The sequence below is a fragment of the Phocoena sinus genome, chromosome 4, assembly GCF_008692025.1.
Source record: "Phocoena sinus isolate mPhoSin1 chromosome 4, mPhoSin1.pri, whole genome shotgun sequence".
Classification (NCBI taxonomy): Eukaryota; Metazoa; Chordata; class Mammalia; order Artiodactyla; family Phocoenidae; genus Phocoena; species Phocoena sinus.
Window position 1 is genome coordinate 29,404,896 of NC_045766.1, and position 27,686 is coordinate 29,432,581.

Here is a 27,686-nt window from a genome sequence, read left to right on the forward strand (position 1 = left end):
TAAGCCAGAGTGATGAGAGCCCTCTTGCAATCTCAGAACCTTCTGAAATCCCCAAGTTGGCAGTAACTATCTCCAGAACAAAGTTTGCTAGAGCAAGTAGCAACTGTCCAAAACACTCCACCCAGGGCAGATCCAGTGGGAAGTCAAAGTGAAGGTGTCCATTTGGCCCAAAATAAATATACTAATAAATGTGTACATATTCACCGTATGGTCCTAGGATCACAGGTATATCATATGACATGACCACCAGCATCACCTGGAAGCTTGTTAGAAATGCAAAATCTCAAGTCCCAACCCAGACCTCCTGAATCAGAATCTACCTTTTAACAAGATAGTAGATGAGTCATATACACACTGAAGAAACCGTGGTCTATAACTTGGTTAAAAGCTTTGATATACATATAGGTAATCACAGTAATGCTAATCTCAACAAAGGAAAATATTGGGCCTCTGCAATGTCCCTCAAGCTGTACGGGGTACTGTGAAGACCACCAAAGACCTCTAGGATGCATTTTATACCCTCTAAGTTTAATCAGCATCATTATTACTGGGAGGATTTGTTTTTGGTTTTTTTTTGCAATTATACTTCAGTCTCCAAAGGAAAGCAGTTTATTTTAACTTTGACTTTCTGTGATTTGGAGCTGGTCATTCGATTTCAGGTGAGTGATGTCTATCGTTCAACGCGGGCTTCTGAACACCACCACCAGCAGTGGAGGGCCAGCCCAAGTCAGCCACAGAGTAAGTAAATCCTTATCTTACCAGCTCCCTATAACAAGGCCTGCCTTTAAAATTTTGGTTTTAATATTTTCACCACCCTAGTATTTAGTCTTACCCATCATTTTTTCTCTCTTTGCTCAGTTCTTCTTCTTCTTTTTTTTTTTTTTTTTGCGGTACGCGGGCCTCTCACTGTTGTGGCCTCTCCCGTTGCGGAGCAAAGGCTCCGGACACTCAGGCTCAGCGGCCATGGCTCACGGGCCCAGCCGCTCTGTGGCATGTGGGATCTTCCCGGACCGGGGCACGAACCCACGTCCCCTGCATCGGCAGGCGGACTCTCAACCACTGCGCCGCCAGGCAAGCCCTGCTCAGTTCTTTTGCAGCTGAGAATAAGCCCTTAAAGTTAATGTGAGCATTTTGGGGCAGCGGGCCAGTGTGAGCCCTCCCATCTCCCCGAGCACTGCCTTCTCCTTTTATTAAGACAAGCAGTGCGTGGGCTTGGGTTCAAATGCTGACTTGATGTTTTCTACTGCATGGTCCTCAGCAAGCTCCTTACCCCCTCTGAGCCTCAGTTTCCTCCCATGTAGGAAAGAGTGAGTTACTGTACCCACTGCAGAGGGACACTGTCATGATTAAGTGAGCTAATAATGAAAAGCATTAAAGCCATACCTAGCAAGTAACAAGCACACAATAAATATTAACTATACAATTTTGTTAAAATTTTTTCCTTGGCAGTAAAGTTTCAAAAGTACATTACATCCTCAGAGAAGCCTCAATATTTTCCAAATTTTGCTTGTTTTATTTTTTATTTTTTATTTTTTTATTTTTTTAACATCTTTATTGGGGTATAATTGCTTTACAATGGTGTGTTAGTTTCTGCCCCATAACAAAGTGAATCAGTTATACACATACATATGTTCCCATATGTCTTCCCTCTTGCGTCTCCCTCCCTCCCACCTATTTTTTTTTTTTTTTTACTGTTTTCTAGCATATTTGTGAAACTTTAGAAAGTAAGTATGACTGGGGAAATACCTGTGCAGAGGCATAGACCAAAAAAATAATATATAATTTCATAAAGTCAGGTTTATAAACATAAAAATATAAATGCAGGGTTCACATTTCTCCACCTTTTAAAACCATGACATGGATTTCTAAACTTATTCTACTTTAGAACCTGTGAGTATATTTAATTTTAAAAAGAGGATGAGGAGTCTCAATTAGTGATGTTCCACTTTACGGAGAGTGGGTGGCGGCTGAGTTTCTATCGAAAGCTAACTTACCACCTACAACCATAGCAGCATAAGGCCAAAAAGAAAGAACGCTAAAACCAATCGATATTTGAGCAGATCTCTCAGAAGAGATTCATCAGCCAGAGTTCATGCCTCTCTGAGGGGTCAAGCTGTGCCCTTTTGTACTGAGACCTGGGTTAGGGAGGGCCACAGCACACCCCTCTGAGTCATGAGGCAGGGTGTGCTCGCTCATTCTGATTTTGAAAACAACTGGAGATACTGACGTCCAGGTGTCGAAGGTGCTTGCAAAATCCCCAAGTCCAAATCCTAATCAAGCTGTGTCCACCCGTCTAAAATGGAGAGAATTATCCAGATTAGTCAGCCTGTAGCTGAGAAGGGCCCTGGATGTGAAGCTAAATGCACACAGGCAGCCCTCCCCGTGTTGATCGAAGCACGGCGTATTGAGGCATTACACTGTGGTAGTTAAGAGCTCAGCCTCTGGAGCCAGATTCCCTGGGTTCGAATCCTACCTCTACCACTGTGGCGGGTTAAAGATGGCCACAAATACTTTGACACTCTTTTCACGCAGAGGTGAGGTCTATGTCCCTCTCCTGAATCTTAGATGACTCTGACCAAGAGGATATGATAAAAGTGGTCCTGTCCCAGTTTCTGACTCAGGCCTTAAGAAACTAGCAGCTTCTATTTCTTGTCTCTTGAACCACCATGTAAAATCTCACTACCTTACTGCAGAGACCATGTGTGGACCCCTAAGATTACAGGAGGGAGAGAGGGACTCTACTGAGCCCAATCTTACCACCCTTCCCATCAAGCCGCGTGGCATGTGAGTGAAGCCGTCTTGGACCCTAAAAACCAGCGCAATGCAGCCCCTAGCTGATCAAGAGCGAGTAACCCCAAAGACAATACGTAAAGCTGACGAATTACCTGATCTACTTTAAGATGAGCAGAAGAACCTATTCTACTTCTGCTCAGGAGCAGTTAATTCATTTAACCTCTGTGAGTGAATTTTTTTTTTTTTTTTTATCTCTTGTCCCAAGTAACAGAATGTAATACTGTTGAGGGCAGAAAGTAAGTCAGATTTATTTTGTTCACTAGGACAGCACTTGGCACACTGGTGGACACGTTGTGGGTGCTTCAAACACACTTACTGATTGCACGGAATTGATGATTCTTCATCTATTGCCAGGCGAAGAGTTTAGGAGGCTGAGAAAGCGTCACCCAAGTATTGTGCATGCTTCCCGCTGGTGGTCAGAGTTACCTGGAAAACATCTCCAAGTGCACTGCTCGTTGGCTTAGGGATAGAGTGCCTGCATCACTGCCAGGAACCCCCGGGCTTTCCGCTGCTTAATCCTCAAACTCCCAGAGGGTGTGGTCCAGGAGGAGAGCCACCAGGCTCACGTTCTTCTCCTTTTCTTTCGTCAAGGATCACTTTCTGTCCCTTCCAGAGCTGCCATCTGCTCTCTTCTGAGGTCTTCTTCCTGCAGGAGAGGATCCAAAGTGGGGTTCAGTCTCAGCCACCTCCTCCTTGCTGTCTCTGGAAAGGAGGGCTCTAGCCCTTGTGGTTCAAGGGCTGCACTGCTAAACAGAGCGAACAGCAAACATCAAGCATGCGTGTCACAAGATCAGTTGCCAGAATCTCACGAGTGCCTAGAACAATGACCCCACCCTTCCTGAGGGCGAATTTCACCAAGCCTCCCTCCCCTCCCTATCCCCTTCCCCCAGGTTAGGTGTTCCACTTCCTGCTTGCAGGTCTAAAGGCACAATGAATAGCTGAACAATAAATGAATTAATCACCCTCCAAGTACTGAAGTCAGGGCATTCCAGAAGGGTGACTGTCAGTGTTTCCCTTTCTCCACACAGGAAATAAATGACCTCAGGCCTCTCCCTCATAGTTACTCATGTACCACATCTTCTCAAAATTCGTGGAAGAAAACTGAACTGTGGTCCACAGTATCTTTACTCTCACCTGTTCACTTAGTGATTGGTAACTCCAGTTACTAGTCTGAAAAGTCTAGGACATCAGGGCTGTGTTGCCCAGTGTTATTCAAATGCCTTGGGTAACTTCTAGGGGCAAAAGTCTCTGAAGAAAGAAAAAACTGCCCAGTCCCCAAAGGAGAGCTGCCTAGCTCCAAGGTGGCATCTACAAAGATGAACTCAACACTTACATCCTGAGAACTTTTGTCTTCCTCCTGGCAGTGTTCTCAGAACTCCCTGTCAAAGCTGGTGGGTTACAAAGAAAGCTCATTTGCACGTTCTCAGAGTGTTGGAAAACAACTGCAAGGAAAGTGATAAGAGTCCTTACCTGCTGGTGGTAGGAGTACAGCTGGTTTTCCTTTTCTTCCTTCTGCTTATCTGTTTATGTGACTTTTCTACCCCCCACCCCACACAAAAAAATCCCATATTACTTTGTAATAAGAAAAAAAATCACAATTGTTCATCATTGTTCAGAAGGAAGTATATCCCACTGTACCCATATACTTCACACATGGCGTCATTCTATTGTTTATATCGAAAAGATAATATTTTGTTAATTTCTAAAAGAGAAAATCTATTAGGGAGACAATAGTCTGGGTTTTGGCGACAAAGGGTCTTGTTTTAAAATCTTAACTCCTCGCCTTATTATGCTGGGATGAACTAGCAAAATGTATTTAACCTCTCTGAGCCCTAGTGCCTTCCCCTGTAAAAGGGACATGACATCTTCGTGGTTTGTACTTAGTACATTATACATGCTCAATAAACATTTGCTGTTTTTCTTCTCGCCCCAACCCCGAGATCTCAGAAAGTATCTTTATACAGCAACCAATGCACATTTCACAGAATCTTCAGAAGGAAACTCAGCGTCCATCCTACCTGACTTCTCTGGAATCCTGTCCACAGCTTCCCTGGTCAAGGGTCCCTGAGCCCTGGCAGAACACTGCCCACTGCTTCCCGGGAAACAGGTGGCCAACTCCATTGTAAGACAGGTCTCACCATGATAATGATGTGACTTGCTTTTCATTTAGCTACAGTTTGACTATGAAATTCTACCTACTGTCTTATTCTAACCTCTAGGCTCTCAACAAAGAGCTAGCAGGCTCCGTTTCCACCCCATAGTCCTTCAGCTGTTACATAGCACCAGTACTGAGCAGGGTCATTGTGTAAGGCAGGGCTTGGGCTAGGCATGGCGGAGACTTTCTTAAAGTGACACAAAGCAAATTAGTAACCGAATCCTGCCCTGGGCAGTTGGCAAAATTTCTGGTAGCGGTCCCATCTTACCTCCTCTAACGCTGCCTGACTGCTCTGCCTCCAATCCACTCGTCAGTATCTTTCTTCTCCACCCAATGCCGACCTCCCTTTCCCCTTATCCTTTGTAAAGGTGGAGCTTTTTATTCCTGCGTGGAAGCTATAGGTGAACAAGGTGATTGGGAAAACAGTTTTTGCTATTTCTATCACGTCAGGTTGGGAAAGAGATAGAACTGAATGGAGTAGCAAGTATAGAAATAGAGTAATCAGGCAATAAAATAAATAGTTATTCTGATTTTGTCCTTTAAAAAATTCCTGTAGGCCTGAGCTCAGCAATACCCAACGAGACCATCACATTGTTATTTTCCTGTTGAGGAAAACAGAAGCTCTTTCAAATAACTCTTTTGCACACTAGGCTTTCAGCAGAAAAGACAAAGACACGCACTGTAGACCATTAAGTCCTCAGGAGACATGATTTCAGCTAGGATGTAACTCAATTTTACAGTGATTTATAAAAAGCCTGGGGGAAATATTTCTTGATTTGTGCAGGGCCATTGTCAGTTTAAAGGTGCAGTAGTCCCAGATGCTGTTTGTTCCAGCCCTAGGTTCAATTGCAACAAGGTTGAGTGTCTTGTCTGTGCTGGTGGATTATTAACAGAGGTTATTGGTCTCCATGGCAAAATCGCAATGAACGTAATCTTATTTATGAGGGTGCAGAAAAAAAAAAAGACTTCGGGTCAGGGAGAATGTATAAATGTCCATCGCCATCGAGGTTCTGCTATATTTGAGAAGCTGAAGCGACTCCAGGGATACAGTTCACAGGGTGATCTTGCTTCTCAGCTCCAAAGTCTGGATTGATCTGGGGACAATTATTACGCCTCTGCGGCGGATAACTCAGAAGAGAGCCTGTGAAGGAGGCATCGAGGGGGCTCATATCGAGACCTGCATCCTACCTCCCCAGCATGTGCACTGAGAGGTGTGCCAAGTGCCTGGGCAGCACCCTCATTCCCCTCGCTGTGTCTGGCTTCCTGGCTCACCTCCTGCTATTTTTCCCTGGAGGAAAAGTGATAGACAACAATGACCACCTTTCTGACGAGGTCTGGTATTTTGGAGGAATATTAGGAAGCGGGGTCTTGGTGAGTAAGGAAGCCTTAAAATCTCCCCAAAGGAGATTTTCGCTCCATCCTTTTAAAATTGGGTACTTACTGAACAAGAAGAGATTTAGTTGCTAACGAAAGCCCAAGCATCGCATGATTGAAAAGTCAGCACTTTAATCTTTCCCCTTCCCCGTTGGGACTTGCCAGAGGCATGTGCACTAAGTTGACTAAGTCATGAAATCCCCAAGCTTAGGCGGGCAGCTCCCACGGGTCAGTTGACTTCCCTGAACCAAACTGAGAGCCGCATAATATCTTTAACAAGATAATGCTGCGGTGCTGGGTTGAAGAGGTTGGGGATGGAGCACGCATTTTCTAGTTAATCGATTGACTAAAACCCACGAAGAGAAGGAGGTGTCTGTGGGTTCCTCTTCCACTCTTGTGCTAATGATTTATTTACCCCTTGTTTCCAATAGCAGTTGGGGACCTCTGGTTTAGAGAGAGAGAGAGAGAGAGAGAGAGATTCATGTTTCATGCCAACTGAGGACAAGTTTCTTATCCCTATCCTAACCCACCATGTAAATGGAAACTCGGGGTGTCATATCTTGACATCTTGCCTTGGAGCTGCAATTAGGTCAGATAGAACCTAAAGACTCCATAATACTTGTCTACCCACCAGCCAGGCTCCGTTAGCTCTTGCCGTCCTCTTTGGCCACCGAGTCCCACGTTGCGGATGTAGTTCCTCACACAGGCAGGCAGGGTCGGGGGCCCCCCCTACACATGCCAGACCAGACCCACTCTGAGGTGCTTCTTTTGCTGGTAGATGATCTTCCCTGCGCTGGTGTTCTTGGGCCTGGAGAACAATGACTGCTGCAGGTGCTGTGGCAACGAGAGCTGTGGGAAGCGCTTTGCGGTGAGTTGGGGGCCGAGGGGGGAGGGGCAGGGAGGGGGGAGGGGCAGCCACCAGAACTGCTCCGGGGCGCCCTGCCTCCTTGCGCTGGGCGTGGGGATGAGTTACCGGCCCCAGGCAGGACTCTGGGGGCAGCTGGTACAGGGATAAATGTGGGATTCTTGCTGGTGTAAAATAACAATAATCATAAAAATTTAAAACCATAGCCCTCCTACTTATAGGGTATAAGTACCATTTAAAATGTTACAAACAGGCAGGGATATCAGAGTTGGAAAATTTCAGTGATGCCATGTAAGGAATGCATGCTCAGAAGGCAGAGATGGGGGCTGTGACTCTCCCTCTGCCACTTCGAAGCCCTGAGACTTTGGGCAAGTCATTTCCCTTCTCTGGCTCTGCATTGCCTCATCTGTAAAGGGGAGCTGGGACAGGATAACAGATGGTAACCTCCTCTCCCCGATAGTCCCCTAAACTCTCCATCCACACCACTGCCAGCTTCACTGCTTCAGAGGCTCAGCAATTCCCTACCTCTACCTGGATTTTGCCTCGGGCCTTCTGTTTCCTTTCTTGTTTCCTGCAGCCATCCATCTTTCGTGGGCAAGCTAGAGAAACTAGGCTTCACCATTCCGAGCTGGAGTGGGAAGAAGGCTGGGAGTGGGGTTGGGTTCCATTTCCGCAACTGGGGTTCTCTCTGCCGTCCTCTGTTCATCTATAAGATGAGGAAGTTGGACTAGATCAGAATGTCCCAGGTACAGACAAGCTCTGCTGGTACACAGATGTGCTCTATCTTTCAGTAACATCGAAAGTTAATTTTGATTCTCCTTCAGTCCTCTCGACTCTATCAAGAAAACTCTTATTTTGATGGAAATGTCTTTACTATTTCTAATCCTTTGTAATCTCCCTTTCAACCAAGTCTCCAGCTCCAGGAATGCAAGAAACGTTAACTAGAAATTCAATAATATTTTGTTTTTGTATGTTAATGATTCTAGTTTTTCATTCATAGAGGTGATATAAATTAATAAAATAGAGAGTTGACTTAAAGAAAAATATTGAGTTCAGGTACATTGATGTGGCAAAAATGAAGAAGGATGAACTGGAATTACTGGCTGGATGATGAATAAGACCAGCTCCTGCTCTAATTTCCCAAGATTCAATTGTCCATCTAAGAGAACCCCAAGGATGAATTATGCACTCTTACTGTAACCTCTTAAAGGGAAAGGTGTAGCAATTTGTCCTGAAACAGAATCATCTCTAACATTTCCTTCTCATCACTATTTGTTCAGTCAATTAAAAAATATCTATTGACTACATATGAAGGGCTGAGGCTGGTGCACTGCAAATACAATGATGCTTTTCCATGTGAGATAGAGGATCATTCAAAGAGAATGTTCTCACCTTTTTAACACCATCAAGCATTGGTTATTATAGCAACATTTAAAATCATCATTTACAAAGAGATGTAAAAATCAACCACAATTCATTTACTACAATTATGTAACATGTGCTATATATAATATTTTACTAGACTTAATTATAAAGGAAAGGAATAAATATGTAACTCATTTTCTCTTTGAAATGTAATCCCACTATACCTTGTGGATTTGGGGGCAATAAATTGGAAACAAGAATTTGAAAAAAATCAACAATTAAGAAAGTTGGATGGGGCTTCCTGGTGGCGCAAGTGGTTGAGAGTCTGCCTGCCAATGCAGGGAGACACGGGTTTCGTGCCCCGGTCCGGGAAGATCCCGCATGCCGCAGAGCGGCTGGGTCCGTGAGCCGTGGCCAGTGAGCCTGCGCATCCAGAGCTTGTGCTCCGCAACGGGAGAGGCCACAACAGTGAGAGGCCCGCGTACCACGAAAAAAAAAAAAAAAAAAAAGAAAGAAAGTTGGATGAATTGCTTAGAAATCCAACAGCTCATTCCCTGGTGCTGAGGAGAAGTCTGAAGATTAGCCAGTATAAAGTCAGGGTTTTTGTTTGTTAATTTCTTTTGTTTTTAGGTTTATACATCACCAAAGTGAGATGCGAAACAATATTCAAAGTACTGTGCAAAGAGTGTTTTTAAATTAGATTTATGTGAAGTCCAAGAAGAGGCAGAAAAGTCACATTTTTACAAGCACCGTTGAGTCAATACAATCTGAAACATTTGGTCTGCCCAATTCTAGTTGTCTGACTGGGTTTCCTCACCCCACAGGGGGCATCTTCCCTTGGGTTGAGGATGACTCCTCCCGGCCACTGGCTGACTCTCCACAAGGGTAGTGCCCGTCAAAGGACCAGCTCTGCCAGCTGGAAACAAAGACACAGCCAGAGCTGCCCTGTACCAGGGGCACCACACTCTAGGTGGCCAGCAGAAGGATTTCTTGTTTGGGGTTCATTTGTTTGTTAGTCAGCTGCCAACTTTTAAAAGTAGAGAGATCTCACAAAAAATATCTAGATATCTTACTTTTTTTTTTCGAAAAACAAAAAAATAACCTGTTACTCCTGGGCCTCCATTTTGACACAAAAAACGGCCTGCACTGGGCGTGACTGAGCTCTTCACCCACCGCTAAGGCCACTGGGTTCATGCCCCTGCTTTAGAGCCAAGTTTCCTTAAGGTTCTGAGGTTCTGGAGCAATCATCAGTTTCTAAAGAAAGGTATTTACAAACATTTTGTCAGACAAAAAGAAAAAGATCTGCGGCATAATTTGATGGGTACTATAATGCTAAAGGTTTGAATTAGTTTCCCAAAGGCTCACAGCCTTCCCCTCCAGTGTTTAAGGAACACTGGGCTTCTGATGAACGTGGTGTAAGAAATCCCGTTGGGCAGAAAGGTCTGTGAGGCAGGAACAGACTAGGCCAAGGGCTGCTGAGCTACATCCTGCGGCTGTCTTCACAGCTTTGCTCTCCATCATTTGTTTCCTGGTCTCTCTCTCTCCTCTCTTCTTTGCTGCATCTTTCTGGAATATTCCCCAGAAGTCAGCTGCATCATTCTCTTCCCTTCCCTTGGGCAGTGAAACCAGGACATATGAATCAACAGTGGAAGCAGGATGTGATGGCTGTAGAGATAAAGCAAGACAGTGAGCTGGGAAAAAAAAAAATCTTGAGGTCACCTAGTTGATAGTTTCATAGTGAAACTAAAAAATAGAGGCAAACTCTCCTCTGAGTCAGAGTAAGACTGAAACCCAGTCCCAGGGATCTGCAATCTTTTAAATAAATTAGGGTAAATGAGAGTTGAGAAAAGGGAGCCCTGGGGCAAAAGCTATGAGAGGAGGGTGACTTCCAAGGTGGGCTTTGGAAACCCTGGCCTGGGTTTGTAGTTAGGTCTCAACCTCGTTCTCCAAAACTGGAGGTGCCCTAGCTGCTGATCTGTGGTTGGTCAAGGTCTCCTGCCCTCTAATCCTTAAAAAAAGAAAAAAATTTGACATCTCAGGGTCCAATGGGACAGCTGATTAATTTTATCAACGCTTTTGTGTTAAGTATGTTCTTTAGTAAGAGCCTTTAGAAGACCTTGACCTTGACTCAGAAGAGTGTCTCTAATAATGGGCCTGATAAAGGAGATATTTAGGGGTAGGCTGGCATTTCCGCATTCTGAAAGTATATCAGGCAGATAAAGCCCCCCCCCACCCCCCAACCCATAGGCAGGGTCAGATGATTGACAGACCTGTTCTGAAGGAAGATCTTGGATAGTTCATAAATCAGTCTATTCACTGTAGAGTCAGCACTTCTCCCCATGACCAGCTCGGCTCACCAGTGCCCCTTAGGGATGCCTTCTGTGTAAGCACTTCTGCCATCAGTACTTCCTGGGGCCAAGAGCACAGCCGCCTCTGCATTCCTTGGAAGGACAGCCCATCTGAGGGGGATTTAAGAAAGACACTTCTTTTGAAATAACAGATTATCTTAAAAGGAGAAATAACGTATGAAACTCTATTTCTTCAGTAAATGTTTTCTTTGCTTCAAAATCCTCTGCTGTATAATGGACCGTGGCAGTTGCTATCTTTCGTAAGGACATTGCAAGAATGGGGGAAGAGGCTGCAAGCCTTAGCGTGCAGGGCAGGGGAGAGTAGTACCAAGTGCCTGGGGGTACTGAGGACACATAAGTCCTCGATAAATGCTTGTTGGATGAATGAAGTAAATGAACGCTCTGGGAGGATTTCAGGTGATTTCCGTACTTTATCAGGCTCAATTCTCACAATAGCCCCTAATGAGTTAGGCATTAAACTTCTCGTTTTATAAATAAGGAAACTGAAGCCCTTGCAAGTTGAGTTTCCGACCACCACACCCGCGACGCCCCTGTCTGTCTTCCGGGCTTCCCAAGGCTGAGGCAGAAAATACAGGAGGACATTCACGTTTAAGCGAGAAAACACTTCAAGTGATATCTATGTACCTCTTAGAAAACTTGCTGAGAGGAACCTTCATGCCCACCAGAGATGTTGCCCCAACATGTTGCCACTACCCAAGCCTCAAAATACCATGTCTCCAAACCACCCACCCTTCTCCCCTTCTCAGCCCCCCCGCCCCTCCTCCATTTGCTTCAGCTGACATAATACACACCACGGACCAGGGCAGAGCTGGGATCTCATCCCACATCGTCTGCCTCCAGAGCCCCGTAGAGGGGGAGGCCTTAAAGCTGACACATGGTGAATCCGAGAGCATCTTCTTCCGTTTCAAGGGAAGTGTTTACAGCATATACATTAACACATATTTCTTTAGAAATACAAACTGAACACGTGTGCTGAGCAACCATAAGACAGTCAGCCTGTTTACTTTTATTTTTCTCCCCAGAGCTATACTCTCTGTATTTCTGGAAGGTTAAAGTATGTGAGGCTATGATTATTAAAACATTATAATATAAGTATGACACTTATCAAGTGCTTGTTAATGTCATGGGAAATTATCCAAATCTTGGAAATAGGCAAAAGAGATTTCTGGGTATCCCCACGGTGAAGTACCAGGCATTATCTACCCCACCCGGGGGTTATCTGATTTGCTAGACAATGTGTACATTTGATTCCCTATTTCCTATTTTTGATTAGTTATCTTACATATTATGATCTCTGGGAGACAGGTAGTTATTATCAAGGCTTATTTTACAGAAGAAGAAATGGAGATCTTAGAAAGATGACCTTCCCAAATTCATGGGGGAGGAACCAGGACTCAAACCCAGATCTGTCTGCCTGTATCCCACGCCCTTGACCACTACACTATACAATAGTGTCCCCCTTTACTATTTATTCATTTAGAATAGGGAAAACATGTCCACAGTACAAAAACTACAACGGAAGCCACACATTCCTGACTCCAAAGTCTGGCAACGCCCTTCCCCAGAGGTTACCAGTGTTTCCAATTATTGTGTCTCCTTCCAGAAATATTCCAGGCCTTTTGCCTGTTTAGTTTAAAAAACACCAACTTGAAGCATCTGCTCCCTGACATTTTCAACTTGATTTCAATAACTTCTCTTTTAATGTGAAAAGTTTTGTATCATGAAACCCATGATAAATGGAATGTACTTCATCTGATTTTAAGACTGATAACATCTCAGAGTAGTAAATTTAGCAATTTTTTAAAGACTTCTGAACACGAAATGACTTAAAACAAAGTGACATAAAGTGTACCTTGCTTCATGTAGGTCATCTATTCTGGAAAAGTTATGAAAAATTATTTAGAGTATTTTTTTTATTTCAAGTTGAGATATTTCAAATGTGAATACAAAAACAAAACATACTACCTGTAGCTTTATGAAATTGTAACCTGATGCCATATTTTCTTCAGAAAGTTTTGTAAAGAAATAAAACCTTATTGCTTCAATTGAGGGTCACTGTCTTGCCCTCCTCTGTTATACATCCCTCCCTCCTGCGAGTAACTGCAATCAGGGAATCAGTACAGCCCATACCCATCCATTTTTTTTTTAACTTTTACTACCAAAAATCGATCTTCCAAATGTTCTAGACTGTACTGTCCAATACAGGAGCCACTATCCACATGTGACTATTGAGCCTATGGAATGTGGCCAATCAAAATTGAGATGTACTAATTTCATTCGTTTACATGTAGCTAGAGGCAGGACGGGAATAAAGGTGCAGACCTACTAGAGAATGGGCTAGAGGACACAGGGAGGGGGAAGGGTAAGCTGGGACAAAGTGAGAGAGTGGCATGGACATATATACACTACCAAACGTAAGGTAGATAGCTAGTGGGAAGCAGCCGCATAGCACAGGGAGATCAGTTCGGTGCTTTGTGACCACCTAGAGGGGTGGGATAGGGAGGGTGGGAGGGAGACGGAAGAGGGAGGAGATGTGGGGATATATGTATAACTGATTCACTTTGTTATAAAGCAGAAACTAGTACACCATTGTGAAGCAATTATACTCCAATAAAGATGTTATAAATAAATAAATAATAACTAAATAAAAATAAAAAATTTTTTTAAAAATTGAGATGTACCTGGGACTTCCCTCGCGGTCCAGTGGTTGAGACTCTGCGCTTCCACTGCAGGGGACGTGGGTTTCAATCCCTGGTCGGGGAACTAAGATCTTGCATCCTGTGAGGCTCGGCCACAGGAAAAAAAAAGAAAAATTGAGATGTACCATAAGTATAAAAACACATACCAGATTTCAAAGAACTGGTAAAAAGAAGAATGTAAAATATCTCATTAGTAATTTTATATTGATTACCTGTTGAAATGATAATATGTTGGACATGCTGAGTTAAAGGAAATATATTATCAAAATTAATCTCATTTTTTTAAACCTTTTAAGAAGTGTTACTGGAAAATTTTAAATTATGTATATGGCTCGCATTATGTTTCAGTTGGACAGTGTTGGGATAGAGGTGCTTACAAGGGGGACTCTTCGATAAAGGGGAAAATTATCTCATTGCTATTTTATATTAACTTGGTTTTTCATTTGCTCAGACTTGCCTAAAATGAGGACTGTTTGCATTTGTACTCACTTTTTGTGTCTGTAAACATTTGCCTGTGACATGTTCCAGGAATGATATCTAAAATCCTCTACTCATCTCACACAGCAGGAATAGCACAAGACAGATTTCTCCTCTCATTACCAGCCAGTGGATGATGAAATCCGGAGTTGCTTTAGTCAAAGGGGCCATCTGGAACCACCCACCCCTTTCTTCTGTTTGCCACCAGAAGCCGAGGCCAGGGAGGCGGGGGCCTGGGTGACTGAGGAGGCCGGAACCCTGGTTTCCGCAGACTTCCAAACTGCCTTCCTGGAAAAGTGATCTTTCTTTTCTATAACAGCAATTTTAGATACTCTTCCATTCTTAATAATCAATAGTTTTATGATTCCTGACTAATAATTAGAACTCAAGCTCAGAAGGTCAAATAAGCAAAAAGATTTTTTTTTCTTATCTGTCGTTTTATTTCTGTGAGAGAACCAATGTCATTCACAGAGAAATTTGCAAATAACAGAATATCTGGTGCTAGCGGCAGTGTGTTTTCTGTGTGTGTGTGTATTTGAAGAGGTGGTAGGTACAGGATACTAGACTGGGAGGGAGACCCAGTTCTTTTTTTTTGTTTGTTTGTTTTTTTGAAGTATAGTTGCTGTACAATATTATATGTTACAGGTGTACAATATAGTGATTCACAATTTTTAAAGGTTATACTCCATTTATAGTTACTATAAAATTTTGGCTATATTCCCCATGTTGTCAAATATATCCTTGTAGCATGTTTTATACCTAATAGTTTGTACGTCTTATCCTCCAACCCTATGTTGCCCCTTCCCCTGAGACCCCAGTTCTTTTTTTTTTTTTTTTTTTTACGGTACGCGGGCCTCTCACTAGCTCCGGACACGTAGGTTCAGCGGCCATGGCTCACGGGCCCAGCCACCCCGCAGCATGTGGGATCCTCCCGGACCGGGTCACGAAACCGTGTCCCCTGCATCGGCAGGCGGACTCTCAACCACTGCGCCACCAGGGAAGCCCAGACTCCAGTTCTTAATCTAGCTCAGCCACCTTCTAGATGTGTGATTTGAGAAGGTCACAAAAGCATGGGCTTTGGAAACAAGTGGCCATGGACTGATCCTACTCCCACCACTGTACTCTTTGTTTGACTTAGAGCAATTATCTTAATTTCTAGTAGTCTCAGTTTCCTGTCTGGAAAATGTAGATAATCACACCCACCTCACAGGTTTGTTGAGAAGATTAAATGAGATAATACATCTAAGGCTGTCACAGAATGAAGCTCTTTGCATTATCTAGAAAGTGAGATGATTGCACTAGAAGGTTTTTGAGATCGTCATTTTTGTGAAAACATAATTATAAGAATATTTATTTAGTGGAAATTCTGGCTTTTGAACACTTTTAAGCAATTTTAAGATGAGAGACCCTTCCTTCAGAGAATCTTCTTTTTTAATTGAGACAATCCAATCCATCCCAAGGACCACATGTCAAAAATGTTTCCAGACCACTCAGAGCCTCACTCTGAAAGGACAAGAGGTAAAACATTAGGAAAAACTGACCTGAGCATAAGCTTTTAATTGCTCTACTGGAACGTTCTGGCCATTCCTAGATTAATACCAGCTGTGTCTAACTAAACAGCAAGTTGATTGGAGCATGGAGGTAGCTCAGAGACAGAGAAGTAGCTAGATAAGCTCTCATTAAATTGTAGCAGCATCTCCCAAAGTGTGTCATTGCAAGGGCTCAAGGGAAGAAGTTATAGGCTCCTGTGAGATCAGAAAACTCTGCAAATTACAATATATACCCAAATATAAGGTGAAACTTTGTATAAAACCACCTCTTATTTTCCCAGAAAGCAGTTTCAAAAAAAGTTATTTGACTAACGTGAATATATGCATAAGCGTTCTGTGATATATGCATATTTAAAGCACATGTATAAAATATAAAATAATTTTAATAGATTGATTTTGAAATATTACTTCTTTCCTCTCATTTATTTTAAAATGTTTTCATGTTTTTTGACCTTAATGTTTTTGCTCCCACTAAAGACACCACTGGAGCCATCAAAAGTTTCCCACAGCACATCTTTTTTTTCCATTTAATGACATTTTTGTATCCATGTATGATGCTGTCAGCGGAAATTTCACTCAGTCATAAGTATCAATTCAGATAAGACGAAGACAGTATTCAGACATCCCTCTTGCAAGTATATATTAATGATCCCCACAATTGTAAACACGAAACATACTTATATTAGAATGCCCTTTAAAAGGCTTGTTAACTATAATATCTGGAACTAGGAATTGTGAGGTCAACTTTCCTAGAATAATTAGCAAATCTGTGTTAAGAAGGAAATGTTTAAATAATTCTGTCATCCAACAGTAATTGGGTTGTTTCTGACTAATGTCTTTCCCACACAATACTTGTTTGTTCAAATTTGAGGAAATGTCCTATTACCTGATGGATGAAATAAGGGCACAGCTCTAAAGCAAGTCCCTCACTTCTGAGGGATAATTTGAGAGCTAATCATTTTCCTTACATTCCAGTATACATAGTATATCCCCTCCTTGGAGCTTTGTACATATTAGCATATCACAGAGATTCTTAGAAGTACAACAGGAATGAAACCTATTTAACTTTATACAATTCAACGATTTCCAAAATTAATCAACAAGACATCCTTTGGAAAAGAGATTGCCTGTTCTAACATGATAAATTGACCCAAATTTTTATTTGCTTCTGACCTAGATTATATTCACAATGTTCTTGGTGGTGGGAATGGGTTTAGGATACCCTAGGCATAAAAATTAAGAGGAAAAATCTAAATAATGAGTATATGAACTTTAGTCATTGAAAATATCCAATAAGTAGTTATCCAGTGCCTTTGATAAGTTGGAGAGGGAAAAAAAAAAAAAACAAACTGTTGGTGGTAGGGGTGGAGCAATGTCCTAACTATCTTCAAATAACCCACTGTCCATGGCTTCAAGGAGTTTGTCCTCTGGCTGGGGAAGACAGACATAAACAGCTATGCAGTAATGTGTTATATATACTGTGCTATGATGGGAGTTGATACAATCTAGAGCCCTGGAGGTGGGAGATATGGATGCTGAAAACTTGGCCTCTGTACACCAGTGCCAAATTGAATCTCTGAGACAGAGTTTTGTGTGAAGTAGAAAACAATAGCTTTATTGCTTTGCCTGGCAAAGGGGAACACAGCAGGCTCATGCCCTGAAAAACTGTGTCCCAACCCAGGAGGATTTGGTGAGGCGTTTTATAGCAATGGTTCAAGGGCAGCTTTGCTGATAAGGATCAGGGTATGTGCAGGGCCTGAACTTCTTGAATCTGGTCTCAAGTGGTCTCCTGATGAGCTTCTCAAGGTTATCAAACTATGACCTTCTCTGGAATGAAGAAAGCTAACATCTTCCATTTGTTGGGGGTTTTAGTTCTATAAAGAGCTCAAAGATATTATTATGTGTATCCCTTGAGATGGAACCAGGACCCTGCCCCAAGGCTGCGCTATTGTTTCTTGGCTATTCCTCCCTTGTCTCTGCATCCTCTCCATTCCCTGATTAGCAACTGTTCAAGTCTGCTCTTTGGGATTCTGGGAAGGTTATGGAGGCTAGAGTCTGTTCCCTACAAACAAGAAACAGGGACATGGAAAGGCTTCCATGCCCAGGAACTCCACAGGGTCTTGTTCTCTTTCAATATGAAGAAGGGAATGGTCAGTTCTATTTGGGAAGTCAGACACAGTGCATGGAGCCAGAGCTCAGTCTTGGAAAGTTGCATCAAAAATACATTTATAGAGACTTCCCTGGTGGCGCAGTGGTTAAGAATCTGCCTGCCAATGCAGGGGACACGGGTTCGGGCCCTGGTCCAGGAAGATCCCACATGCCACGGAGCAACTAAGCCCATGCGCCACAACTACTGAGCCTGCGTGCCATAACTACTGAAGTCCATGTGCCCAGAGCCCATGCTCGACAACAAAGAGAAGCCGCCACAATGAGAAGCCCGTGCACCTCAATGAAGAGTCGCCCCTGCTGGCTGCAACTAGAGAGAAAGCATGCACACAGCAACGAGTACCCAACATAGCCCAAAATAAATAGATAAATAAATAAATTTTCAAAAAAAATACATTTATATATGATATGACATATGATACGAATACGAACCCCAGCTAAATAGATTACACAGATTCCAGTTACCCAGGCACAGTTAGATCCTCTCTACACTCTAACCCCACCCTCAAACCCTCAAATATGTACTGTAAAAAGATTGATAGTAATACAGGGAAGGGGAAAGAGGAAGTATCTGACATTTAACTTGGGTTATCACATCTAATTGAGGTAGGCTTTATCATGCCCATTTTATAGATGAGAAACTGAGAGTCAGTCATCACACAGAGAAAAGTAGCAAAACTGAGATTTGAGACTGGAAAACTGAGATTTGAGACTGGGTTCTGCTGACTTTTTTTTTTTTTTTTTTTTTTTTTTTTGCGGTACGCGGGCCTCTTTTTTTTGAGGTACGCGGGCCTCTCACTGCTGTGGCCTCTCCCGCCGCGGAGCACAGGCTCCGGACGCGCAGGCTCAGCGGCCATGGCTCACGGGCCCAGCCGCTTCGCAGCATGTGGGATCTTCCCGGACCGGGGCACGAACCCGCGTCCCTTGCATCGGCAGGCGGACTCTCAACCACTGCGCCACCAGGGAAGCCCTCTGCTGACTTTTAAACTCTTGTACTTTGCACTACACCTTCATGTCCCAAAACAATAGAGGTGATCATTTTCCACCTCTATTTACAGAATTGTTAATGTTTTCACACTACTCTCTAATTACTGTTTAGAATGGACATTGCCTCTCTAGGCCCTTTTTTTTTTTTCATCTCTAAGAGGGAGTTAGCCTGGATAGGCTCCAGGATTGTTTCTGCCTTTTATATTCTATATTTTATCTTGGTTTTATAATTTTAAAAAAAGATGTAGTACAATCTATTTTTCACTAATTAATCTGTCATATAAAAATATTTAAAAGAGCTGGAATCATTGGGCTTGTGTAACCCAAAGAAGAGAAAACTTACAGAGGGTGGAAGGGGTGGAGAGATGTCATATAGAAAATATTTTTGTGTAAGATATAAAATATCTTCAGAGAGGTTGGACTTAATCCTTTTGAACTCAAGGAATGTAACTAGGACGGATGAGGAGAAATTCTAGACTTCTACCCTTTCTCATAAGCAGAGCCTTCCTGCCACATGAGGTCCCACTGTGACTTAGCCTCAGTGAGATTCATAAGCAGAGCCTTCCTGCCACATGAGGTCCCACTGTGACAGCCTCAGTGAGATGATTGTGCCACAGAACTGAAGATCACTTCCCATTCTAAGATTCTTTGATTCTGTAATAGACTGGTCTTCCATATTAAGCCTGTGAAGGACAATTTGTTCTTAGCAAGGTTAAAAATCCTGGTTCAGAGGTATCAAACCATAACTAGCACTTGGGTCATCAATGAATAGGTGAAAAAGATGGGGATGGGGTTGGAGAAAGGGACATGAGACACCAAAATTCATTCTAGGAGACTCCACAGGCCCCATTTCCAGTAAAAACTGGCTGCATACCCCGTAACTTTCCCATATTCACCATGCTCAATAGCAGGCCAGTTAGGTGTGCTGTGTGTAATCTCTGGACACCTCAAGAACCTGGCGGTCTCTCTCCTTCTCTTTCAGATGTTCACCTCCACAATATTTGCTGTGGTTGGAGTCTTGGGTGCCGGATACTCATTTATCATCTCAGCTGTCTCAATCAACAAGGGTCCAAAATGCCTCATGGTCAATAATAGCACGTGGGGCTACCCCTTCCTGGACGGGTAAGGTACACCCTTCAATGCTCACATGTCACCATTTGGGGCACGAGCAGGTAAAGGCCCATGGGGGACACCGTTCAAGGTCCGCCATCTTCAGTTTACAAGTCTCAGGCATGTTGCTCCTTTGAGGCAGAGCTGGAGCTGTGGGGTGAAGTTACACAAGATCTCACCTCTAGGTGCTCTTTTGACAGACAGCAGGAGAAATAATGGAAGAGGGCACCTCAGTTGGCCTGAGGGAAGGGTGTTGGTGGTGTCACTACTTGCATTCAAACATTTATTAGTGGGCTTCCCTGGTGGCGCAGTGGTTGAGAATCTGCCTGCTAATGCAGGGGACACGGGTTCGAGCCCTGGTCTGAGAGGATCCCACATGCTGCGGAGCAACTAGGCCTGTGAGCCACAACTACTGAGTCTGCGCATCTGGAGCCTGTGCTCCGCAACAAGAGAGGCCGCGATAGTGAGAGGCCCGCGTACTGCCATGAACAGTGGTCCCCGCTTGCCACAACTAGAGAAAGCCCCCGCACAGAAACGAAGACCCAACACAGCAAAACTAAATTAATTAATTAATAAACTCCTACCCCAACACCTTCTTTAAAAAAAAAAAAATTATTAGCATCAACATGAGGCAACTAATAATATTAATAAACAGAGAGCAGTGACTTCCATTGAAAATCTTATAATAGAAAATGAAAATGACTACTCATTAAGCTCAAAGGCTTCCACTAATACCCCAAATGATGGATAACTAAGCAATCTCTTAAGGTGCAGATTTATGGAAAACGACCTTGAAAGCACTGTAGGTTCTTCATGAGAGTTATTGTTAATAGAACTCATTAAAGTAACAATATTTTCACGGTACTTTGTAGTTTAGAAAGAACTTTTTTAAAAATAAATTTATAATTTAATCTCCACAACCACGTCAAGAGGTAGTAACTCCCCACTGAGGCAGACTGAATAAGTGTGATGTGCTCCAAGTCTCACAATTAGTGGGCAGCAGAGACAGGGAGCAAACTCTCATCTTCTAACTTCGAGTATTATTAGTCTTTTTATATTACACATCCCTCTGCCCCTAGACCGCACTGCTCAAGGCAGTAGACAGTTGCCATATGTGTCTACTTAAACTTAAATTCACGTAAATGAAATAAAGTTTAAAATTCCTCAATCACACTAGCCATATTTCAAGCACTCAGTAGCTGCACACAGCTATTAGGGACCATATATATATATATATATATATATATATATATATATATATATATTTGTGTGTGTGGTACGCGGGCCTCTCACTGTTGCGGCCTCTCCCGCTGCGGAGCACAGGCTCCGGAAGCGCAGGCTCAGCAGCCATGGCTCACGGGCCCAGCTGCTCCGCAGTATGTGGGATCTTCCCGGACCGGGGCACGAACTCGTCTCCCCTGCATTGGCAGGCGGACTCTCAACCACTGCGCCACCAGGGAAGCCCCTCAGCTTTTTTTTTTTTTACACTTTCTAAATAATGTATTTTTTTAAGCAGTACATTTCTTGTAATTGAAGTATAGTTGATGTACAATATTACATAAGTTACAGGTGTACAATGTAGTGATTCACAATTTTTAACAGTTAAACTCCATTTATAGTTATTATAAAATATTGGCTGTATTCCTCGTGTTGTCCAATATATCCTATAGCTTATTTTATACCTAATTGTTTGTACCTCTTAATCCGCTCCCCCATGTTGCCCCTCCCCCTTCAACTTCTTAATCTGTGTATATGTTCATTCATTCAGTGAATATTTCCTGGGGCATAGTTCAAGAAAACTAGCACCTCCTCGTAGGATTGGGAGGGATGATGGAATGCAGCTAGCCCAGCGCCCAGAACACGGGCAGGACCCCGTACATGAAAGCTGCTCATTTACTGAACACTCCCTGTGCTGGAACTGGGGACAGAGATGGGGACATGGTCTCCACCCTTGTGGATGTATAGTCACAAAGAGAAGACAGACAAATGGACAGATGCGGAGAGCTCAGGGTCCTGGGCACTGTGTACCAGAAGGAACCAGAGGGCTGGGAAGCACAGAAGGGGTACCACAGCCAGCTGAGGGCAGGAACATCAAGGGGTCTGTCTCAGAGGAGGAGATGGCGCTCGAGTTACCCAGGCAAAGCCCTCGGGCTCCCCTGCTCCTTCCTTCAGCTGCCTTTGCTGCTGCCAAGAAGTGAGTTGTATGAAATCCATGGTGTTCTACTCTGAGGCTGATGGAATTACTGCATCTCAGGTGGGACCGCCCTTCACAATGATGAGATTCAGTGGGTTTAAACTCCTCATGTCACAGAACGTGGAAGCATGGTTTAGCCTCCAGATCCATGAAAAAATTAGGGCCCTCTCTCACCTGGGGTTGGAGGGTTGGACGCAGCAATCATTTCCCGAGATCTGAGACTCTCAGAACCTGAGAGTTTGGGGGGAAAGAAGAAGGGCCTGTGGAACAGCTATCCGTGAGGGTTTGTAAGGGGTGAGGCAGCAGCTGGAGTGAAACTGAGAGGATTTCTCCACCCAAACTCAATCCTTGCTTCCAAATTCCCCCGTGAGCGGTTCAACAATATCACCACCAGGGGGTGGTGTCGTCCCACCGCTGGACAAACTCTTCAGCCGAGGGTCCAAACTGGGGACTGCCAATTACTTCACCTTAGGATCTTTTCTTTATAAAATGTGCCAGGAAAATATTGTCTTTTTATAACCTCTTATAATCATCAAGTTGAAAAATTGTAAAGATAGGAAGGACTACATGGAAAAAAACAGAATGGAAAAATGAGTGTTTTAAAAATAACATAATGGGGGCTTCCCTGGTGGTGCAGTGGTTAAGAATCCGCCTGCCAATCTTCCTGGACACGGGTTGGAGCCCTGGTCCGAGAAGATCCCACATGCCGCAGAGCAACTAAGCCCGTGCACCACAACTACTGATCCCACGTACCACAACTACTGAAGCCCGCGCGCCTAGAGCCCGCGCTCCACAACAAGAGAAGCCACCGCAGTGAGAAGCCCACGCACCACAACGAAGAGTAGCCCCCGCTCACCGCAACTAGAGAAAGCCCACGCACAGCAACGAAGACCCAACGCAGCCAAAAATAAATTTTAAAAATAATAGTAACATAATGAAAAGAAGTCTTATACAGCCATACGTAGGTATATTATCTCAGTGAAATTTCACAGTTGTGAGGTTGTTCTCAGCCCATTTTATAGATGAAGAAACTGATGTGAAGGCCAGGGGGTGGGGGGTGGTAGGTGACTTGTGTGAGGAATACACAGCCAGTGAGAGGAATGCTTGGATTCAAACCCAGGTCCATCTGAACCCAAAATACCAGCCTTTTTCTTTTAGACCAGACTGCTCAGCTTAAGTAAAATAATAGCAATATTATGGTTTATGGAAAACTTACGATATGCTAGGCACTGTTCTAAGTGCTTTACTAGCGTTAACTCATTCAATCCTTATTTAACCCTATGATTTGATATCGTTATTCCCATCTTACAGAGAGATACACAAGTCACACAGCCAGTGAGCTGCTAGAACCTGTATTCTCATGGGAAGGTGGATCAATGTGATAAACAATGTTTTATTTTTCAATCAAGAGCGAAAGTCTCATTCTTTCCTTTATCCCTTCTGCTCGACTAAACTCTGGGGCATCTTCCATCATTTCAAAGATTTTTCAAAATCTTAATACAGAATGTATCTCAAATAAATGTGTGCTGATGCATTGGAGAAATCATCAGAGACGGATCGTCAAAATGATCTAAAAACAACGAGGTGGAGATTACTTTAGTAGTCAGATGGAGAGTTTCCTACTGAGGCCTTGAAAGGAGAGAGGACACGTAAAGGAAGAGGGAGAGACCAATTTGCAGCTTTAAGAATGTGAGAAGGAATATAAAGATGCAGAGATTTTACCCGCTCTACCCTCATCGTTGTCTTAAAGATACCACACTTCACGTTTCTCCTTCGAGGCACAATGCTCTTGATATTGCAGTGGACTCCTAATGTATATATTGTATAAATATATCGCAGTTTCTCCTATTTCAAAGTTTTTATAAAATGTGTATTAAGGCAACAGATTATTTCTCCCTTTTAGTTAATTAACTCTTTTTGCAGGTGGAATCCCTACATCTTCACAAAAATATAGCTGAGTCAGTTCACAATTTGGCTAGAAGTAGACCTTAAAAGAATCGAGCTCTTCCCTTTGACTATATGACACAACTGTACTTTACATGGCTTCACACGGCCACTAGATGTGACAGATAACTTATCAGAAGTCCAAAAGGTCCCTAAGGACAATAGTAGGATAAAGGCCGTGAACATTTGTGAGATTCTGCTCCTGGAGTGTCTTCATTTTCATTGCCCCTTAATAGATATTAAACTTACCCATCCTCCTGGTCAGCTCGTAAAAATCACTCTGTCACTCAGTAGCTGTGTGAGCTGGGGTAAGTCACTTAACTACTCTGTGCCTCAATGTTCTCATTTGTGAAATGGAAGAAAAGAACCATAAAGTTTCTATGAGAAATAAAGGAGTGAATACGTGTTAACTGTTCAGAACAGGGTCTGGCACCTTAGTCTATACTCAATAAAATTGTTAGGTATTGTTTTTAAAAGTGTTGTTATTATGGGATTTTTTTTTTCTGATGGAGATTATATCTTGGATAGATAGTATTGCCAAAGAAAAATCGCTATGGTGACTTTCTAGCCTAGGGTATTGTGCACTTTTTACCAACATCTCCTTTTTGCCTCATGTTCCCGACAGAGATTACCTCAGGGACAGGGACTTATGGAGCCAGTGCGAAAAGCCTGACAACGTGATTCCCTGGCATCTGACCCTCTTCTCCATCCTGCTGATCATAGGGGCGTTTCAGATACTTATCTGTGCCATCCAGGTGATCAACGGCCTCCTGGGGACCCTGTGTGGAGACTGCCAGTGCTGTGGCTGCTGTCGGGTGAGTTGGGGTCTTTGTCTTTCCTTCTCGGCACGCAGCTGAGGGAAGTTCTGCTCTCGGTGATGCTAACGTACCCAGGCTGAAGCTGTCCAAAGTTTTCAGTCTTACCCCTACTCCATATACAAATAGAAGTTTATGATGATGTTTACATGAAGATCCCCACAGGAAGTGGACATCTGTTACAGGCACATATTATCAGGAATACGCATCACGATCTGTCCCCAAATGCTTTATTTCCTAAATAGATCTAGAAGTGGGTTAAAGTCGTCAAGTAATATATGGAAGGGTATTTTCTTTCCCTTGGAAAAGGTATAGAAGAGAAAATTCATTCTTAAGTGCAAAAAATAAAATCATTTTGGGATTTACTCTCCAAATAAGACTGTAAATGATCAACAATATGAAAAATAAACCTATAGACAGTAGGACAAGGTGATTATTTCAACTACTGAGCAAGCCACATCAGTCAATTATTCATACACATAAAGTTATTTTAAAGCACAGATTGAAGTATGAGGAAAAAAATTAAATAGAACTTGAGAGTTGGGGACTTCCCTGGTGGTCCAGTGGTTAAGACTCCGTGCTTCCACTGCAAGGGGCACGGGTTTGATCCCTGGCCAGGGAACTAAGATCCCACATGCCAAGCAGCACAGCAAAAAAAAAAAAAAAAAAAAGCATCCATGTTAATAACAGAAGGCTCAGTACATTGTACTGACTGTTATTTCCTTAAGGGGATGAAAATCCATGTGACAGCATATCTTCAAGGAAAGGAACACAGTCTCTGGGTTCTACCTCCCCAGGTTCTCTACTTATGAAGTCCTGGCTCCTCTACTTATTAACTGTGGCTTCAGATACATCACTTGAGCCCCATGTGCCACTTATCAAAATTAATTTTAATAATAAAATGATGGAAAATAAAATGAAGCTTCCACACCTATAGCCTAAGCACAAGTTAAGTAACAGATTAAAACTCTGAAACAAAGTCAGAAAAGTACAGAAAACATTCAGTAGGCAACCAATAAGGGGTAGGAGTAATCAGGAATAAGAGGGGTGATGGGGAGGGGAAAGGGAGGGGACGAGAAAGCAAAGAAAAAAAATGATGCTGTAATTAATTAACCTTTTCTACCTTCTAGGGAGATGGACCTGTCTAAACCTCCATGATGAGCTGCTCTAACTTAATGGTGTGTGAGAAGATACATTAAACTTATTCTTCTCTTCTTGGGGTTGCCAATTCCTATCTGCTTCCTAACTGACAAAACTTAGGGAGGCCAGAGTTATTCCTTCTCCTTTCCAACCAGGTCAGCTCACTTTAGAGTTTCATGTTAGTTTCAAATAAAAAATAGTTTGGCCACTTAAGTAATATTTATGAATCTTTCAAATTAGCTTCCTCTTAGAATCGAAGAGCAGGTTCAAAGCAAATATTTCATAATTTTTTCTTTGAGTGAAAAATGTATAAGGTCACATGTACTGCCACACTGCTTCTTTGTATATAGAGGTGTTAATATTGTTGGAAGTTTTACAGGAGTCAAAGGAAGAAAGCACATTGAAAATGAGAAGCTAAGACCAATTTTTATTTTTAAGATCTGTGGGAAAAAAGAACGACTGATGGATCATAAATAATTTTTATTTGTTTTCTTTTGTGCTAACATGTTTGAATTACTTGTAACTATTCTTCTGGGCCTGCCATCATTTGCAATTATTTCCTTGTGTATATTAAATTGAAATCAGAATTCAGAGGTAATAAAGATTGTGTGCTTTTGGGGAGGTAGGGGCAAAAGATTGAATGAATAACACCCTCTTTTCATCTTTTCTACAAATGCTTCCTTTGCTCAAACAAAAAACAATGTTTTTAAAAAGCTGATTTGGGTAATAATTTTGTCAGCCTATGTACGACCCAGGATTAAGATAATAAGTGTTAATCAGTTCTACATGTTTAAGACATTAGCTTTGGTTTTATGAGTCAGGCACTAATATGGAGTCAAATCCATTCTGTTGATTTCAGCTCAAACCCCAACTACCCACATATCAGCTTGGGGATCCTGGGAAAGTTGCTTTCTAAGTCTCAGTTTCCCCATCTGTAAAAGGACTACTGAAAGGCAATCAATCATCAAGAAATTTTGGAGTCCCCCAAGGGTGAAACAAAGAGGCCTGTGGGATTGTCTATCTGACTGATGTATAATACGGAGGATCTTAGAGGGTGTTACAAGCTAGAGTCTCACTTCTGCTCCTGCCAAGCTGATTGGCTACACTATGTAAATTAGGCACACCAAAAACTGGGTTTCTCACAGTCACCAAGAAAGCAATTACTAATCATAGTTCTGGCCACTGGGGGCCGGGCACTGAAGACCCAAAGAGTTACATGCTGTAATTCTTCCCTCGCTATATGAGAACTCTGAGGTCAGAGAGTGCGTCTGGAAGTTGCTTAAGTGGAAGGAAAAAAGGCAGGCAGATAGGCAATTAAGATCTCATTGGCAGAACTATAAATACAAACACACACATACACATACACTCACACACAACGTGTTTCAATTCAGTTTAGACCATTGGTTCTCCAACATGGCTGATCATTAGAATCACCAAGGAAATGTTCTAAGGTTATGATTCCTGAACCCCAGCTTAGACCTACTGCATCTGAAAATCTAGGCGTGCGGCATGAAAGTTTGTCTTTTTTCCATTATATAGTGTTGAAAGCTCACCAGGTGATGCTAAAATCCAGCCACTTTGAGCAGCCATTGATTTAGACCACAGACTGGCATGCACCAACAATGATGAGTCAGACCCCATAACAGTCCATTGGGAGCTCACACTCTACTGATTAATATTAAT

General features: G+C 42.8%; 1 protein-coding gene across 1 annotated transcript; it reads left to right on the top strand.

Annotated features, from left to right (window-relative positions):
- Positions 1-5,962: 5,962 nt before the first annotated feature.
- Positions 5,963-26,603, top strand: TM4SF4 (transmembrane 4 L six family member 4). The gene is made up of 5 exons (XM_032631005.1): positions 5,963-6,319; positions 7,101-7,190; positions 19,783-19,922; positions 24,674-24,863; positions 25,994-26,603. Exons 1-5 carry the CDS (start codon positions 6,146-6,148, stop codon positions 26,009-26,011), a joined length of 612 nt encoding a protein of 203 aa, XP_032486896.1. The 5' UTR covers positions 5,963-6,145; the 3' UTR covers positions 26,012-26,603.
- The last annotated feature ends 1,083 nt before the right edge of the window (positions 26,604-27,686 follow it).

Bases quoted from the DNA above. Each gene is read 5' to 3' on its own strand.
- TM4SF4 (XM_032631005.1), top strand. From the start codon at position 6,146: ATGTGCACTGAGAGGTGTGCCAAGTGCCTGGGCAGCACCCTCATTCCC. The intron at 6,320-7,100 runs GTGAGTAAGGAA...TTTTGCTGGTAG, and splicing joins TATTAGGAAGCGGGGTCTTG to ATGATCTTCCCTGCGCTGGT. The intron at 7,191-19,782 runs GTGAGTTGGGGG...CTTCTCTTTCAG, and splicing joins GCTGTGGGAAGCGCTTTGCG to ATGTTCACCTCCACAATATT.